Source organism: Micropterus dolomieu, linkage group LG02 (genome assembly GCF_021292245.1).
Source record: "Micropterus dolomieu isolate WLL.071019.BEF.003 ecotype Adirondacks linkage group LG02, ASM2129224v1, whole genome shotgun sequence".
NCBI classification, from domain to species: Eukaryota; Metazoa; Chordata; class Actinopteri; order Centrarchiformes; family Centrarchidae; genus Micropterus; species Micropterus dolomieu.
The window spans coordinates 15,598,480-15,617,660 of record NC_060151.1 but is presented as its reverse complement, the minus strand read 5'-3'; the positions used below and the strand labels follow the sequence as shown (position 1 = coordinate 15,617,660).

Here is a 19,181-nt window from a genome sequence, read left to right as displayed (position 1 = left end):
AGTGTTATCGTTAATGTCATCTCTCTACCTTCAATTGCCCCCTCACTGTGTGCATTTGACAGTGTGTGAATAAGTGGATTTTGTGGCTATGTACAGTGTGCATATGTATATGTGTGTATATGTGTGTCCATGCACATATCATATGCTGATAAGCAGCAGTCACATATGTGTGAACCCCTGTGGTGAAAACACACACAGCTGAGAACGGCAACCTCCATGTTTTCCAAATTATATGACATAATCACTTTACACCCTCCAGCCACTTCATCACCCGTCCTCTCTCACTAATGAACTGGTTGAAGTCATTAAAACAATATAGGGAATCCTTCACACACTGCGTTGTGCAGTCAAAATCTGCCAAGCACACATTTGAGAAATTGCATTGATATGGAATGGTCGTAAAGTCTGCTAAATTGATATTTTCTCTGTCTGGGGAAACTTTCAAAAAATTTCACTGACTAATGGGCAGTTTCTCACACCTTACAGTAGCTCAACCAATGGCATATGCTGTTCAGTTAGCTTACTGGTGTTAGTCATGAGTACGGGTATTGTACAACAAATTGCCTTTCTGAGACTTTCCTGGATACCCTCTACATATGTCACCTCATGGAGAATGACAGGGGTTTTGGTAAGAAATGGCCTTGTCATTGTCTGGGATAAAGTCAGCGCCCATCCTAGTGACGTCATCTCGATTCTTGAATCCTATTGAGGAATTATTTTCTGCGTGAAAGTGTAACGTATGCAATCAAATACAAAATTAGATGTCTTTGCTTGCAGCAATGGATGCTGCTTGTGATGACGTAACAGCAAAACGGCAGGATGTAAAGGATTCCCAACACTGTAGCTTTATTTTGGTACTGTAGTATACTACTGCCTATAGTAGGCCCTCGTTTTGTTACCACAGTACATGTTTTTTTTTTTGTATTGATAGGCTCCAAGATTTTGCTCTATGCAGTGCAGTAAAAATACGTTTTTCTGTTTATTGTATTTGACTGTGTTGTGTAACCATTGCAGACAAAAAAATGCTTTTCTTCCCATTACATGCAAATCTAAGTGCGTTATAAAGTGGAATGTTAAACCTTGTACTCTTGAAATCAGCACCTGAAGAGTGTTCACTTTGATCCACAATAGCAGTCAGTTAGTCCACTGTCATTCTGACAAAGCATCTAAACATTTTGACCACCTTGGTTTTACTTAATATCAAAGGAACGTACATTTTGACACATAAATCGGAGGTTTTTAATAGTTTTAAGTGAGTTGCAGCCTTTTGCAGGTTAACTATAGTGTTTTGCTGCACTTACGAGCTGTTTTGGAAAATGCATCTTCAGTGCTGAGAACTTCAAGAAATGTGCCAAAGCTATTGAGAAAATCTGTAAAAGCATTAAACACACATCTATTCACCTGGATTTAATGCAATCATTAAGCTGCCCTGTGACACCCATCTAACACTAGTGTTTTCTTTCCCAGATGAATGACTCCAATAAACCCCTCATTAATATAGGCTCCAGCCGAACCCCCACTATTGAACAAGCTGATAAACAAGCTCATTTCTCCACAGTGAAAGTGGACTGACTGGGCTCATAGGTTAGGAAAGTGACAGTAAAGGCAAACTAATGATGCTGTGTGGCGAGAGGCGAGGGAGCCAGGTCTCTTAGCAACAGTGTCTCCTCTATGCTGACACTCTGATACCAGCTGGAATAAACAGAGTTTGGTGTGTTTGTGTGAGCAGATATATGTATGCGTCTGTCTAACTGGTGGGTGTCATCAGTTTGACACTACAAACAGCTTAGCATAATGTCTAGTGGCAACTCAGACCAAAAAAATCACTTTTGTTTGTTTGTTTGTTTTGTTTCTTGTCTGTGTGTGTGTGTGTGTGTGTGTGTGTGTGTGTGTGTGTTAGTGTGAGTGCCTTGTGTTGGTATGTAATTAATTCAGCCAGCTGGAGAACAGTACGTTGAAGACTGTAACTTTAACAGAGTGCATCACCCGCCAACCGATGTCAACTGTTGCGTGTGTACATGTGTGTATAAATTCCCTATTTAATTCTCACACACTGGATAAACCATAACAAAATTATGTGCTGATGTAGAGTTGAAGTAATATAGGTTATTTCCTTCCAACTCAGCTTACCTTTAAACTTTAAAATATCTTAAACTTAAAATCCCTCAGAGTCTCTTAGCTACTGTAGGTGCAAAGTGTTTTTCTTTGGTGTGTGTGCAGAGATGCAGTTTAAATCACAGACAGACCTTAATATGTGCATGCTCAGATGTTTATGCTCTGTGCACATAAATCTGTTTCAATGTCTGTGCTAGTGCCTCTGGTTGGGTTAGGCCTCTGCACTGCCTTGTTGTTCTGTGACACTAACAGTGCAAGATACGCAGTGTATTTCATATCTGCAACACATGCGAGTGCATTGCACCCTCTTGAGTTGAAACATAAGAACAGTTTTTTTCCTTTACAACACAGAGGGAAGGTTTTCTCCACCAACTCTGGATCCCACCAGCCACAACACTGACAGCCCACAGCTTTATTTATTTACTCATGAGTGGTAGCTTGAATTATTCTAAATTTAGTTGACCTCAAAGGAAGAACAACCAACCTTTCAAATTGCTGCTGGTATGAAAATCAAATGCCCTATGCCATATGGTGTATAATCTTAGTGGGAAAAGTCCTTGAATTGTATTATTTTTGACAATTTAATTATCTATTTTTGTGGAACAGGTATCAATCATTTTGGCACAAGGGTTCCAAATTACACTTAAAAATGATCTGTGTTAATACATAATTAGTGGCCAATTTATCAGGTATATCCCACGCCAACTTTTTTAATCTATAAAATGACATGAAATGAAACACAGAGAGAAATTTTGATTTTAGTGCTATATGCTAAAATAATCAAAGGCCACACTATGTTCTAAAGACACTATGTTCTATGTTTCTTGCTTAAAGACATCACTCCATTTTTGAAGGTATAACCATATATATGTATACAGCCATCTTCAAATTTGCCAAATGGTGTACCTATTCTCTTACTGGTAATTCGTACAGTACATGCTCAAATCTTCAATTATTTAGTTAATTTAACTGGAGTTCAAAGACTCAGCAGCTGTCCTTCTATGTCCAAAGGAAATTCTACATAAGATGAATGCATAGCAAGATGAAACATAAAAACATACTTGCTGTAGACCATTCCTGCAAAGTTACTATTGACTTTATTACAATTATCCAAGAACCCGAAAGCCTTATCTTGTTGTGTACATATGAAAAAAGAAAGTACTAACTAATTATAATGACATGGGATCAAAAATACTCCCCCCACCCCTGTTAAGTGTCATCTCCTTAAAACAAATTTAAAAAATGAATGCTTTACATATGTGTTATAAGCTATTACAACTTTGGGGTTGCCAAACTCCCACCTCCACCAGGACACTTGCTTTGTCTTTTTAGCTTTTAAATTCACCAGGTTTCCTGCAATGAAGAGTTTGACCTCTGACCTTCTGGACCAGAATTCATTTATGAACAACCAAAAAAAACCAAAAACCATAAGTTCAGACATTGACTATTGTAATAAACCTTGATTAATGAGTTCTAAACATTCCCAATTGCAGTTCACTTTTAACTTTTGCTTTTTCCTTATTAATAAGTGAGAAAATCATGACCCTTTTTTAATGACTTATAATTGCAGACTTTATGGTTATCACTCTTTATAATAACTTTTAAATAAGCCAAAATGCTTGTTGGATTATTAGAAAGTGGAGAGAACTTTTATTAATGACTTGATTAATTCATTTTAATGACTCAGCAGTCAGAGAAAGCTTTCACAATCTACACAAAAAAAGATTAAGCATTATCAAATAATTTATTAACCAACAAAGTCATTAGTTACAAATTAAACCCTTTATAAAGCTGAATAATATATATTAAAATAAAGTATTTAAAAACATGAGGAATTATCTTTAGTTGTCTAGCTGGCTAAGGCTATGTGAAATCCTTTTACTCAAGCAGCAAACTTGTAATCCTGGATAAATTTCAGAACCATGGCCAGCTCCAGATCAGAACCAAGGTCAGCTCTACGACCAGATCAGAACCAGAGAATGTAGACAGTGTATGGTCACTGTGGCGCTGAGAGGAGGATCATAGGGGTCGAGACCTAATGATAATATCTTTTGCATTGCTGCACATTGCTGCACATTACAATTCAACAGCTTATTTCGTCCAAGGTTTTGCTGCGATATCCCACATGAACCGTTAAAACTCAATTCACCTTATCTGATTTTTCATAGGTATTCCTTGAGATCCTACAGCTCTTTGCATGTGCTACCTGTGCGGTGGCCAATGTTGCGTATTCAGAGTATTTCAAAATAAGATTTATTGAACCTGTGATGCAAAAGCCAATATTGAATCAAATCAATTAAAAACTGCTTAAAAAGATTCCGACTAAGGTATAGTACACTTTCACTATTACTTATATTTATTATCCAGAAGGTCAATGCTTGCACCATTTTTTTTTATGGTGACACTTTTACGGTGAGGGTAAAACCTTATTTCCTGTCTCTCTGTCGCTCACTTGACGCAGCTTGGACTCGGCTGCGTATCCCTGGACTGAGCTGTCAGGAAAACTCAAAGGAGCAGGAGGCACGCTGATATATTTTGGACAACTGCTTTCAAGTGAACACGGTTAAACGAAAGAGCGTTTACGTCTGAAGAGCCAGGGGCGACGAGAGGCTCAATTCATGTCCGGGACGCGCATGGCTACAAGAACTACGAGAAGCCACCCGAAGCTGCTGTTCTCGGAAGCGACTTGTTTCAATGCAAAATTGATGCCGTTTGAGTAGTTTATAAAATTGGCAACTGCTGATTTTACATCAGTTGCATTAGCTTTTGGAAGACCCTCTTGCTACTTCAGACCGGGTGTGTGTGGAGACTCATGTAGCCATAAGGGAACCGTTACAGTAGGTGCTGCTGATGCACAAGTCAGGAAGACTCGTGTAAATTTGTGGTGGCCTCAAATGATTTCAACTTAATAACTGATTTACAAGATCGCCCCCAAGACTGAAGTCCTGACAACCTGCATCTTCCTCTGTGTTGCCATCACCATTGTGCAAGGACTATGCTGATGAAGGAGTACCGCATCTGCATGCCTCTCACGGTGGAGGAGGTAGGTGAAGTTTTCTTGGTTTTTCATGATATTTCGCATCCTGCTGATTGTCTTTCCTTCCTTCTCAACCCCGTGGCCAGGAGCCTCTGATATGCAGGTCAGCTCGTTCTGTTTGATTTACTGTAGTTTTTACTGGAGAACCTACGATTGCAAAGTTGTCAGTGATGTGCTTATCGTTTTGCACCAAAGGAGCTCCTACAACTGATCAGGCAGCTACCGCCGGGTGGAGCTGTTGTCTCTTTTAGGCTACTGAGAGCTGCAGTACTGTAAGAGAGACTGTGTACAGTAGCAGCAGCGGAGGGAATCGTGTGATTGTTATAGGCACGATAGTGAATAGTGAGTGTTTGGATTATGATTCTAAACACTCCAGTAATGCTTCTGTGTTTTGATATTTTACCACTCAAATAAGATTTCTCAAACGTTCAGTGCTCAGCTCAGTTGTGACTGTATTTATTTGATTTTTGCTTGGTCCTGCTCCTGTCTCTCCTTTATCTGCTCTACTGTTACCTTTTTATGGAGTGACAAAAAGTACAAAAAGTTGTGTCACAAGCCAGCTCTTAGCCCGTGGCAGAAAGGAGGTGAGACACAATAGGTTTGCAAGCCAATAGTATGATTTATTATAAAAGTAAAGGAAGAATCAAATGATCAGCAATAATATGTGGTGTGGCAAAGTATGATTATCAGTTGTGTCAGCAGTGAATGGATGAGTGAGATGTGTATGTGTGTGTTGTCAGAAGAAACACAAGACAAACCCGGTAGGACGTCAGCCTAGGAGGAGAGAGGCAAGAGACTGATCAGTCCTGGCTAAATAAGTTCTGAAGGTAGAGCTGCACAGGTGATTGCCTAGCCCAATCAGCCTCCCTGCCTGCAGCCTCCTGCAGGAAAAGGAAGCCGGAAGGGGGAGGGGTCGTAATAATAGACATTCGAAAGCATTGTGGGGAAGCTACGATAGGGAAATCCACTGTAGCGCCCAGGCACGACAGACCCCCATATAACCCTATGGAGAGGAATAGGAGATGAGGAGACTGGACAGAGAAAGAGATGCGGAATGCGAGAGCGAAGAAGAGGACGTGTGTTGTGTGGGTATTTATGGGAATACCGGGAGTGACGTAATTGATGTGCGGTCCCGCTCTTGAAACTCTGCTGGTAGCACCACTTCTCTAGCAAGGACCACAATCAACATTTAATGATTCATTGATAAACAAACAGAAGATGTACGATGCTTGCAGTAGCTGAATAGACATTCAAAAGTGTTGTGGAGAAGCTACGATAGGGAAATCCGCCGTAACGCCCGGGCACAACGGACCCCCAAAAGGCTTCCAGTTATTTGAGAGAACACTGGGTAATCTGGGATCTTTTGATCTGAAGTGTAGTGATGGTACGCTTGGTAAGACCAGCAGCACATGATCTGTATCAGATACTCGGGAATGATGCTGCAGTAGGCTGAATGGTATCTCAGATCATGGAGTGACCGAAGTAATGGATGGGAGAAATGCCTTACGAAAGAGTACTTTGGCAGAACTGCTGGTAGAACTGGAATCGAGTAGCTACTAGACCGGTCTCGGACGATCTGACATGATTGTGCGCCGGGATTCCCTATAGTTCACGAGGGTCTTAAAGGGTACAGAGATGACTGGACTTCGGATTGCTTTGGTAGAAAGCAGTGTTGTTTGAGGAATGACTGAAATGCGGGCATTACGCCGAAGGTCAAGAAAAGAGGAGATGCAGTGAAATGAAACCGAAGAGAGCATGTGTGGACGTAACGTTTAAGGTTCAAGACAAGTGAGGGATGCTGTACTCAGCGCAGGTGGTGTGGATGCAGCCGGACAGCAAGTCTGCTGTAAGAGGAAGACTGCAGGGGTCTTGAGATGTCTCTTGATGTCTCTAGGGTCATGGAAGACATGCTGTTTCTCTGCAGACCTTGGAACCTGGAGGTTGGAGAAAAACGGAGAGCTTGGAGCGGTGGCAATGGAGCCGGAAAGCAGGATGAGACCAGTAACCACTTGGGGGACATGTTAGGGTTGTGTAGTCGAGTGGGCCCTGATTACACCACTGAAGCAAGATGTGGCTTGGAAGTAGTGTGGATGTGGATTTTTGGTAAAGCCATGCCTCTGACTTGGGGACCTGATCTAGAATAATGACCATGTAATCATCTTAGTGTATGGAGAAAGTGTACGCAAACTTTTCAGGAGTAAGTTCTCTCATCGGGGTGGATGTTCTCCCTTTCGGGTAGAGGTGCCCTTCGAGGGATCTTTTAGTAGGTGGTTAGTGAGGAAAAGGCATGGTAAGAAGAACAAGATCTCATGTAGTCTACAATGTGTTTGAGTAGACTAGTGAGCTGAAGAACAGGAGATGAAAGAGTTAGGATGACGAGGAAGAGGATTAGCTGATGGTGGCGTAATGGGTTAAGAGGAAAGACCGAAATTAGAAATGGAAATAACCTGGTGCTGCTAGGGCTGTGGAGGAAAGCTGGGTGCCAGTGTCGGAGGTTCTAGTTGTAGTTGCTGGACTGGTAAAGATGAGATGCTGGAAATCCTGGCATCCTGGTGCCAGAATCCCAGACTAGAGCAACCTGCAAAGATTGATGGATGTGGGGTGCAAGGGGTTTTGGCATCCTGGTGCCTAATGACCCAACTAAAACTAACTCCACTCGAAACGGTTTCCAACAACAAATTGGATTCTATGTAACGAACTGACTGATACAGTCAGGTTAGTGATGACTCGGAGTGAGCGGCATCCCGGTGCCAAAGCCCCTTAATTTTGAAACGACCGTTCACTCAAAACAACTTTAGTTTAAACTGACGGTTGTTTGGAATGACTTGCTTTGAAACGACTGTTTGCTTGAAACGACTGTTCAATCGAAACAACTATCCCTTGAGACAACATTAGCACGGAACGACATGGTTTAAAATGAATGGAAATGGCTGTTAGCTGGATGTTAGCTTGAAACGATTGTTCACTCGAAACGCTGTTCACTCAAAACTACTGTTAGCTGGATGATAGCTCGAAACGAATGTTAGCTCGAAACGAATGTTAGCTCGAAACTAGTTTTGCTCGAAAGACTTCGCTAGGAACCGACTGTCAGATTGAATGACTTAAGTAGAAACAAATGTTTACTTGAAAACAACTAATAGCTAAGCTAAGCTCAAGATGATTGTTAGCTCGAAGTTAGATTAAAAGGAATGTTTGCATGAAATGACTATAGCATGAAATGACTATGGCTTGAAACGACTTTTGCTTGAAGGGACTTAGCAAGATGATGACTGTTTGCTTGATGAGACTTAGCGAGATGACGACTGTTTGCTTGAAGCGACTTAGCGGGATGACAACTATTTGCTTGAAGCGACTTAGCGAGATGACGGCTGTTTGCTTGAAGTGACTTAGCGAGATGACGGCTGTTTGCTTGAAGCGACTTAGCGGGATGACGACTGTTTGCTTGAAGCGACTCAGCGGGATGACGACTGTTTGCTTGAAGCGACTTAGCGAGTTAGATAAAAAACTTAGCTATGTAATAACTTTACTTGAAACGACTTAGCTTAAAAACGACTATTTGCTCGAAAATGACGCAGCTAGATAATCATTGTTAGCTCAAAGTTAGCTCAAAACGACTGTTAGCTAGCTCAAAGTTAGCTCAAAACGACTGTTAGTTCAAGGTTAGCTTGAACGGCTGTTAGCTCAAAGTTAGCAAAGTTAGCTTAAAACGACTGTTAGCTAGCTCAAAGTTAGCTCGAAACTACTCTTAGTTCAAGTTAGCTGGAAACGACTCTTAGCTCGAAGTTAGCTCGAAACGGCTGTTAGCTCGAAGTTAGCTCGAAACGGCTGTTAGTTCAAAGTTAGCTCGAAACAGCTGTTAGCTCAAAGTTAGCTCGAAACGGCTGTTAGCTCAAAGTTAGCTCGAAACGGCTGTTAGCTCGAAGTTAGCTTGAAATGACTGAGCTCGTAATGATTGCAAACTCAAAACAACTGTACTTAAGCGGTTGGCAGTAAGCTGCTAGCATCAGATAAGAACAGCATGGGTGCCTGTCCTTTCGAAACGGTTTCCGACAATGACTTTTCGGATGGTTCTGTGAAATAGACCATCTTGTGCGGTCAGGTTAGTGATTGATGGGAGCGGACGATGGGCATCCCGGTGCCTAATGCCCCTAAAGAAATCGGCTGCTGTCTTTGCTCGAGGTGTTGTTGCTGGTGTGCCCCTATGGATCTATAGAAGGAATGCAGATGTATTGTAAAAGCGCTTTGAGTGGTCGAAAAGACTAGAAAGGTGCTATACAAATATGGAGCAATTTCATTCACATCATTTTGAGAGTAAGCTGAGCAGAGCTTTCATTGCCTCATCAATTACCATTGCTGCCCACCAATGTGTGCAAAGTGTGCACGTCCCTGGCAAATCAAAGCAAGAGATTCGACCGATTCAGTCAATGAGCCGCATAATTATCATGAAAAGGTTTGCTTTCAAAGGGTAATAAGGAGACGTTCACTCCATACTCGACTGGCATAAACCCACTCAGCTCCCAACATCACCAAGACGCAGTTACAGTGTAACATTTAGAGCCTTCTCTGCATTAACCTTCTCAGCTTCACAGTAAAACGGCCCTGTGCAAATTGTGAATCCTGCAGAGTATCGATATTTTAATGTATTGACCATAACACACACACACACACATGCATGAGCATATTACAATAACAGATACAAGTGGCCCTGGTTGCTATAGGAACAGCAGCAGCTCACAACTGATTAGAAAGCTCTTTGATGATGAAGTGACCTTCTGTATATGCGCAGTGTGCACACATGTGTCAGGTTTGGGTGTGAGGGTGTGTGTGTAGATTAGAGCCCATTTGACCCACACAGCCGTTTAGTTTAACAATGGAAGCGAGGTCCACAATTAATGACATCAGTTGTCATCTCACATTCAGGTATTTTAATTACAATATTCAGGCAGCTTTAATGCATTTTTGAAAGAGCTGAAAATCTGGCCGAAAAACAGCTGTAGAAAATGGGTCTATGTAGTGACAATGTAGATAAAAAGTTCAGTGCTTCAGCATGGTGGTGGAACCTCATCCGACACACCAGATGGGCTGAGTATGTATGCATTTATGTGTGTCTACTAGGGATCGACCGATATGTTTTTTTTTCAGGCCGATCCCAAAACCGATTATTAGTAACCAATTAGACCGATGACCGATATGTGGAACCGATATACATTTGCTGTAAAAATTGTAAAAAATCTTATAAAGTCAAAATATTGAATAACAAAAACTAAAACACAAATCTTTGTTGAAAATAACCAGATTAAAGTTAATTGTCATGTTTAATCTTTAAAATAGTAAATTAAATGAATTAGAGATCCATCACAGAGATGGACTTGTTAACTATGAGTGATAAATCTTTGTCTTTACCAACTGCCATTTATATTGTATTTAGTTTATATTGTTAGGATTTTATTGATACATTTATTGATACTATTTTTTGGTTCTGTTCTTTATCTATACTCTTATTGGTTTTTCATTACTAAAATTACTTAAAAATATGTTATTTAAAAAAGAATAAATTCAGAATAGTAATCAAATTTAATATTGTTATTATAACTAACTGTTTTTCAGAGCAGCAACAAAAGTAAAGTTTACAGCAGGAAAGTAACAATATAAAATCAGTATCTCACTGGAAACAAATGGAACATGTTAAATAAACTATATTCCTGACATCAAAATACTGAGTAAGGGCCTGTGTCCACCAAAGCGTTTTTTACCAGCTGAAAACGCCACCTGCTCTTCTGAAAACACTTAGCTGGGAGCATTAGGGTGCGTTTTGGAAGCGCAGCGGGTTTTTTTCGACTGAGACGCTTTGGTTGCTAAGTTACATAATATCTGTGGAGGTGATGTGCTGCAAGTGTTAGGATTTGGTTTTTGTACTGTTTTTACCTGTTTATTTGATATTGTCTTGGTTTGGAGTTTTGTAATCTAGTTTATTATTTTGGTTCTTTCGTTTTTAGTTTCTTAGTCACTGTCTTGTTTCTCATCTTAGTTCTTCTTCCTGCACCTTGGTTCTTGTTTTAGTATTTACTTCAGGTTCCTTGTCTACATTACTTTGGGTCTAGTCTCCTTTGTACTTTAGCTCTGTGTTCTCCTTTTGAGTTCTTGTTCATTGTACATGTGTGTTTCTGTCTTATTGGTTATTCTCTCTGCCCCATGTCTGCTTGTCTAGTATTCAGTAACCTTGTCTTGTCTGTTACCCCAGTGATCCCTCTGCATGTCTGTCCTTGTTTTCCCCTTTTCTCTCTCTGCCTGTCTCTCTCTCTCTGCCTCTCTTTCTGCCTGCCTGCCTGCCTGTCCCTCGTTAACCCTGATCTCTGTCACCTGTGTTGCTCCCGCCCTGCTCGTTAGTCCGTGTGTATATATACCTGGTGTTTCTGTCTTGTCTTTGTCGGTTCAGTACTTTCTATGTGTGTTATGATCCCTCGTTGTCTGCCTACTCGTCGTGTTTCCCTGCACCATTGGATTTCTGTTTGGACAGCTTTTGTGTTTCTGGACTTTGTCATCAGCCACTCAGTTTGTAAGTGTGCTCGCCTTTTGTTGCCTTTTAATAAAACATCTGAACTTTACCTGCTTGCCTACGTGTCCTGCGTTTGGGTCCTCCAACTTGCTCAACTCTGCCATAACCACCACTGAACGTAACAGAATGAACCGACCAGCGATGGACCCAGCGGACAATCCCTTGTCTCTAGAGGAATTTAGCGAGGTGAGCTATGCCATGGACAAACTCTCGCTCTCTTTGAGTACCTTTGAGGACTATGGCATCAGACTGAGGGCTATAGCCTCTTTTGAAGAGAGTTTAGAGAGGATCCCAGGTTTCCTCAAGACTCTGGGTGTGGCTAACCTCCTGGCTCAAATGGACTCTCTCAAGACTGTCATGTCAACCTCTCTAGAGTCCTCCAGTGAGGTTCAGCCTGCTAGCACTCCTGTAGTTAGCCACCAGCCGGTTTCCCAGCCTGAGTCCCGATCATTCAGGCTTGGCACCATCAGCCCGTCCAGCCACTCTCCAAGCCTGCCTTTTTCCCGGCCTGCTAGCGCTCCAGCGGCTAGCTCCCTACCTGTTTCCCGGCCTGCTAGCGCTCCAGCAGCTAGCCCCCAGCCTGTTTCCTGGCCTGCTAGTCATCTGCCTGTGTCGTCACAAGGATGAAAGGGAAGTGGCTGGAATACAAACGAGCTGTTTTCAAGCAGCTCAGAGCAGAGTTTTCTGTTGGAGATAAGAACTCACTTTGGGGTGGACTTTGGGCTTTTTCACGTTGCAAACCTATTACATGCACAAAAAATGTATATAACTCAATAATGGAGAGGGAAAAAGACAAAGCACACCACCTCTTAAAGATAAGTAGCATCTCAACTAAACAGGCTACAACCAGAAAGATTTACCTTGTTTATAACTAGCTATTAGCCGAGCCATTCCTGCTTGTTGTACTGATGCAGTATCAGCATTTTACTAGTATTGCTGTCTTTGCTGCACTTATTTACAGTAAGGGGCGTAGTTACGGTCAACTTGTGTAATCTACAGTGATCTCCGCTCATTTTGCTCCATGTGTGTGTGTGTGTGTGTGTGTGTGTGTGTGTGTATTTGCGGAGCTCTGCTGAGACAGGAGGGGAGGGGCTGCAGCGTGGTGGCTCGCTCGTTCTATTGGCTACTTCCGCACAATAGTCAGTGTTGATAGGCTATTACCCGTGACTTATAACCAATCAGCTAGTACTGCCTTAGAATGGTTTTCATCCTACCTGTCATATAGGAAGTTTTGTGTGTCTGTAAACAACTATGTCTCTTCGTTCTGTCCAGTTAAATAAGGTGTGCCTCAGGGGTCGGTCTTAGGACCCATTTTGTTTTCCTTGTATCTGCTTCCCCTTGGACATATTATCCATAAACATGGTATTTCTTTTCATATTTATGCTGATGACACACAAATGTACTTGCCTGTCAGATCTACAGACCCTGGAATGCTGAGTTCACTTAACTGCCTTTGTGAAGTTAAAAAATGGATGTCAAACACTTTCCTCCAGCTGAACTCAAACAGCAGATGGCAAAACAAATACAGTCATCTGCTGGTTCCCTAGTAAATCACATTAAGCCTGCTGCAAAGAACCTTGGTGTTTGGTTTGATAGTAATTTAAATTTTGAGCAGCACACCACAAAGCTTGTTCAATCATGTTTTTATCAACTTAGAAATATAGCAAAAATTCGATCTATGTTAACTTTTAAGGACACAGAGACCAATTTACATGCCTTCATCTCATCACGCCTGGATTACTGCAACAGCCTTTTCACTTGTTACCCAAAAATCTACTGATCGATTCCAGACTGTCCAGAACTCAGTTGCCAGGCTTTTAACCAGAACAAAGAAATATGACCACATTACCCCTATTTTAGCTTCATTACACTGGCTCCCAGTATGTTTTAGAATTGACTTTTAAAATTTTATTGATCACTTTTAAAGCTCTTCATGGCGTCTCGCCTTGTTATATTTCTGACCTATTATTCCCATACACACCAGCACGTACCTTGAGATCCTCGGGCAGAGGTCTGTTGTCTATTCCAGAGTCTCGACTGAAAACTGAAGGGGACAGAGCGTTTGCTGTCAGGGCCCTGAGGCTCTGGAACAGCCTGCCCGAGGAAATCAGGTCGGCTGAGTCAGTGAACTCTTTAAAGTCCCTTCTTAAAACATAATTTTATAGGAGAGCCTTTCCCGATCTTATTTGACATTATTTTATCCCTTTTATTTTATTCTATTTTACTTATTTTATATTTATCTTAAACGTGTATTTTAGTCTTTTCAGTGTTTTCTTGCTTTTATCTTGTATTGTTTTTGTATTATTGTCTTTTGGGTATTATTGTCTTTACACTTGTTAAAGCACTTTGTAACTTGTTTTTGAAAAGTGCTCTACAAATAAAGATTATTATTATTATTATTATTATTATTATTATTAGTACTGTGGGTGTGACATTGCTCCAGCACACAGAGTGGTGAGAACAGACTGAGAGAAGCGGCTGCATCAGAGCCAAAGGAGGGCATTTTTTAATTAATTGATTATATCGGCTATCTGTTTTTGAAATGGCCGATGCAGATTATTGGAAAAATGCTGAATATCTGCGCCAATAATCGGCCAGGCTTATTGGTCGACCCCTATTGTCTACTATGACTTTGTAAATCCTGGTGTGTGTGTGTGTTTGTGTCTGTGTGTTGTTGTTGTTTTTCGTATTTTAACACCCACACAGAAATTAGCCAGGTACATACATCGGACACTGGGCGGAGCTAGACTTTCATCACAGTGGGGGCAGAGCTTCAGCATTGGGCCCACCTGCTACCAAGTCATTTATACCATGTTTACGTGACCCCGGACTCACTCCGGAATACCACTGAGTCCGTCTGCACCATTATTGGAAGTAAACTGCATGCAGCTCCTCTCGTCCGGCTGCATCTTCTATCAACTGACATAAGTTTCGTGGCACACGTACACCCCCATGCACCATGGTATCTCCGCTTATGATCAGACACCATCAGAAATCCTTTCAAAAACACTTCCTCTCCCTTTCTGCGTGACTCAATTAAGAAACACACAATCACACAACATTCCATCAAGTTGACCATGGGATGTTTTTTTCTTCTGAATGTTATCAGCCTGACTGAGAATCCTTAGGTTATTTACAAATGTTCTCTTCAATTTCGCCAATCTCCATTAAAGAGGTGGTATTATGCTCATTTTCAGGTTCAAAATCTTATTTAGGGGTTGTACCAGAACAGGTTTAATTTTCAAAAAACACCATAGTTTTTAGCGTACTGCACATTGCTGCAGCTCCCCTTTTCACCCTGTGTGTGAAGGCTTCGTTTTAGCTATGGAGTGATATATCTTGTCTGTAAATTATCTTTGTTGGGAGTTGCACATGCACAGTTCCTAGTTAAGGACTACTAGCCAATCAGAAGCACAGAAGGGCGGGCCAATGAGAAGCCTGTAAACATGGCTTTCTTTTCAACTGTACATGTTGCCGACCAGCTTGGCAACATGGACTGGAGCAAGAGTTTCAGAGTGGGGAGTTATTAATTTGTAACAAATGTATCTTTCATCCATAAAGTTATAACTGAGCTATGTCTCTACATCACAGTAACAACTTTATGTCCATTGACTGCCTGGAGGGTAGCTAGTGTTTGGAAGGGAGAGGAGAGGTGTGTGCTGCAGCTCAGTGTTTTTTGTGTCGGAATAGCCGTTTGGCAAGCGTTAAATAAGGTACATTTAGCTTTTAGTTTTTCCTTTGAGCAACTTGAAATAATTTATTACAGAGACAATAAAACAACTGCAAACTAAACATAACTATAAAAATAAGCTAAAAGCATAAAAGGATAAACGACCAATAATACTTAAAATATGAGAGTAGAGTTTCGTTTATGCGTGGAAAACTATTGGTAAAGAGTGACAGCAGTCTATAGTTCTACAGTGTGGATCTTATAAAAGGGGCTATAAATAAACACTTAAACACGCCAATATAACAAAATAAAACCCAAATCACACTCACATGCAATGTTATTAAAATGAGCCACCTATTATACGTCACCACCTCTGGACCAAAACAACCCGAAGCACTATCAGGAGGTCTCTATGGTTAAAATGTTATGTCAATAGTTTTCCTGAAATCAAAGCCAAATTAAAGATCACTAAAACAAAGCACAATATTCAAAGAAATAAAATCTCCTCACACACTATAAAACAGGTCGTAACAATAAAAAAATAATAAAAACAGGTAGGCTACGTTAGTGTGTTAATAATTCAGACTAGGCAAAGCAGCAGTGGCAATCTGTGCTCTGAATCTCTGCAAACATTTCCGTGCTTCACGGGCCGTCTTTCCCAGAGACCTCACAGACTCAGCACGGACCACACAGAGCATCAATCTCGAGCGACGGAACAGAGCAGCGGTACACAACCACACCACGCAGAAGCAACAGCAGAAAGAGAGCTCGTAGCTGACCGGACGGGCATTTATTTCCGGGTGGCTAAAGTGGTGACTCACGTGACAGGTGACACTTAACCTGCCGGCAGGAGAACTTCAACTTAACTCATGTCAGCAAGCATGTGCACAAAGAGTTGGTAAAAGTAATTTGGACAAGCTTGTTTCTGGGCTGCTGGTTAGTGCCATGGGTGCAGGTGGCCAGCAGCATGGCTCCTTTTCTCTCACCCTCTGGCGCCTGTTGCTTTTGTCAGCAGACCCCAGTGATCTGGAGTTATTTTCTGTTCTCCAAACTGCTATTTAATTCCAGTCTAGATCTAACTATTCCAAGCGCTTCTTTCAGCACCATTTTGTCGTTATATCTCTGCTCATCTTTCACCACTAGACAAACATAACACATGGTGACCTCGTGTCCAAAATCATGCTGTGCTGATGAGGTGAAATTTAGTGTCCCCTGAACATGCATTTGCACACAGTTGTTTGTGTTCACATGCACATACATCAGTTTTGGAGGGATTTTCATTTACATACACTGTTCTTGTGTGACAGCTATTTTTGGAACAGAGGTCATGGACACTGATCTCAGTAAAATAACATTGGCTGAGTGCTGAGGTGATTAGGTGTAGGTGTGAGTGATTGTGTCAGGGTGTGGGGGAATTCCGAGGCACCTGCAAAGCATACTTAAAAATAATAATGGGGCGGGGGTTTTACAATCATGATGCCTGGCTCAACGTCGTGATGTCTGTCAGCCATCGCCAATGGACGATGGCATCGTCTATCGGCCCAACCCTAATGTGTGTGTGTTTTGAGAGGGTGCTGTAAAACCTTTCTGCAGCTGTTGTGACATAACACTAACTACAATACACATTGGTATCCATGTCTCCTATGTTTCTCTTTACAGTCCTATAGTCTACCTAATTTCTTAAATGTCACGAATATGATCAACAGTTTCAGTGAATTTAAGCTTTATAAGGTCTTTGCATCGTCCTTGAAATGGCAGTCCTATGAACCATGGACTGAAATATTGCACTCACAATTGATGTGAGGGAGAGATCACCTTCGCTCATGCCATTTGAAAGAGAGATAAAAATATAAAAAATAAATACACAATCTACAAAGTGAGAAGATTGAACAAGCTATTTACATGTTCACAAGCTGTAGGAACATCTTAATCCAGAGATCAGGAGAGAAAGATTGAGAGAGAAGCCGCCTGTCTCACACGTCAGTCACTGACTGCCTGCACACAGTTCGAGGAGAGGGAGAGAGACCCCGGCGCTGTTGGCAGAAGAGCTATGCAGCATGCATGGGAATGAATTACAATACCTTAATTGACATATGAATAAAATTTGTTCCAAATATAAATATAGAGTAAATATTAAATTTTTATTATAATACATGGTAATACTACATTGTCACATTATCTGAGTAACTGCAACTGGAGCCCTGTTCAATTGACACTATTTTATAATATTTTGTTGGATAAAGTTTTAGCCATTTATCTTGCATTGAAAGGATTAAGTAATGTAATCCACCCAATTACATTACAATATATAACAAGGTTACATACAATTTTGGAGGATTTATTTACTTTTTTAAAAAGTACTTAGCATAAAATAAAAAAATAGAAGCATTCAAATACATGAAATATGGTGTTGATGTGATTTTCTCCAGTTTTGAAGGAGGAAACTGCTCTCATTTATTAACCTGCCAAACAGGAAGTGAAGGAATGAGGATGTGAAGAGATGTCAAAGCATGAGAAAGAAAACAAACACAAAGCGTCACATGTTTTATCAAACATTTATGGGATTTATTTAGTTATGAGGAAACATTTCATCGAGCACAGTCGACCCTGAGAAGTCTCATCTTTCTCTCTGAAAACATGAGAGGTGTGACAGCACACTGAAATACAAACAGACTAAAAGATATGTACTTCACAATTGTACTTTTTTTGTCAGGAGCCGTTTGCATCTATGCACAAAGTAAGTATGGCTATTTCCTATAATTGTTCCTTTTGTATCTAAAATGAAATATGAACTAAAATGCCACGTTCACAAGTTTATTTGTAAACCTTTTTATGAATTTGTTACCAGTATAAATAGTTGTTTCTGAATTCATGTCTGGATTGTTACTTTTTTCCAGGGAGTTGACTCAAGCGATACTCAACTATGTATGACACTGGATGGTGAAGAAATCTACTATGCAGACTTTAAAAAAGGAGATCTTGTTTGGAATGGCAGACTGCCTACAAGTTTACATGTTTCCTGGGCTTACAAATATGCAGCACATAACAGAATTCAGTGCAAAGGCAATTTACAGACATGGAAAACAGACAAGTCAGCTACAACAAAGATTAAAGTTAAGTTGTACTCACCACATTGATTTTTCATTTACTGTCTGTTCACTTTTGACAAAGATACTGTATCCATTAACCCCGGTTTTCACAAAAATATAGAACATTAACAGCACACTAAAATATGTGTGGATTTAACCCTCAGAGGAACCAGAAATCATCATCTACCCCAGAGATGAAGTGATAAAAGAGCAAGAGAACACTCTCATCTGCTTCATCAATCATTTCTTTCCTCCCTCCATCAACATAAAGTGGACCAAGAATGATGTAGAAGTATCAGAGGAAGATCCTTTCATCAAATGCTTACCCAATCCTGATGGGACATTTTATGTTTTGTCCACCCTGGATTTTCTCCCAAAGGAAGGAGACATCTACAGCTGCACTATGGAGCATGAGTCACTGGAGACGCCTCAGACAAAGTTTTGGGGAGAGAACAAAGAAGCTTAATGTTTTGTTGTATCTTAATAGTCTCTTGAAGGTCTGATAGAAATGTAGAATTCAATCAGTTGAAATAACTTGTGTTTTTAGATTAAAATTAATTTCTCTTGTCCTCTCCAGAGGTTGAAACAAATGAGATCAGTATTGGTCCTGCTGTGTTTTGTGGACTTGGCCTGAGTCTTGGACTTCTTGGAGTTGCTGCAGGAGAATTATTATTTGTGAAAGGAAAACATTATCTGAGCCTCCTGGAGGCATAG

At 40.8% G+C, this 19,181-nt stretch overlaps 1 protein-coding gene across 1 annotated transcript; it reads left to right on the top strand.

Moving 5' to 3' along the window:
- The first annotated feature begins 18,106 nt into the window (after positions 1-18,106).
- LOC123958987 (H-2 class II histocompatibility antigen, A-K alpha chain-like) lies at positions 18,107-19,181 on the top strand. The gene is made up of 4 exons (XM_046032811.1): positions 18,107-18,115; positions 18,276-18,491; positions 18,634-18,927; positions 19,047-19,181. Exons 1-4 carry the CDS (start codon positions 18,107-18,109, stop codon positions 19,179-19,181), a joined length of 654 nt encoding a protein of 217 aa, XP_045888767.1.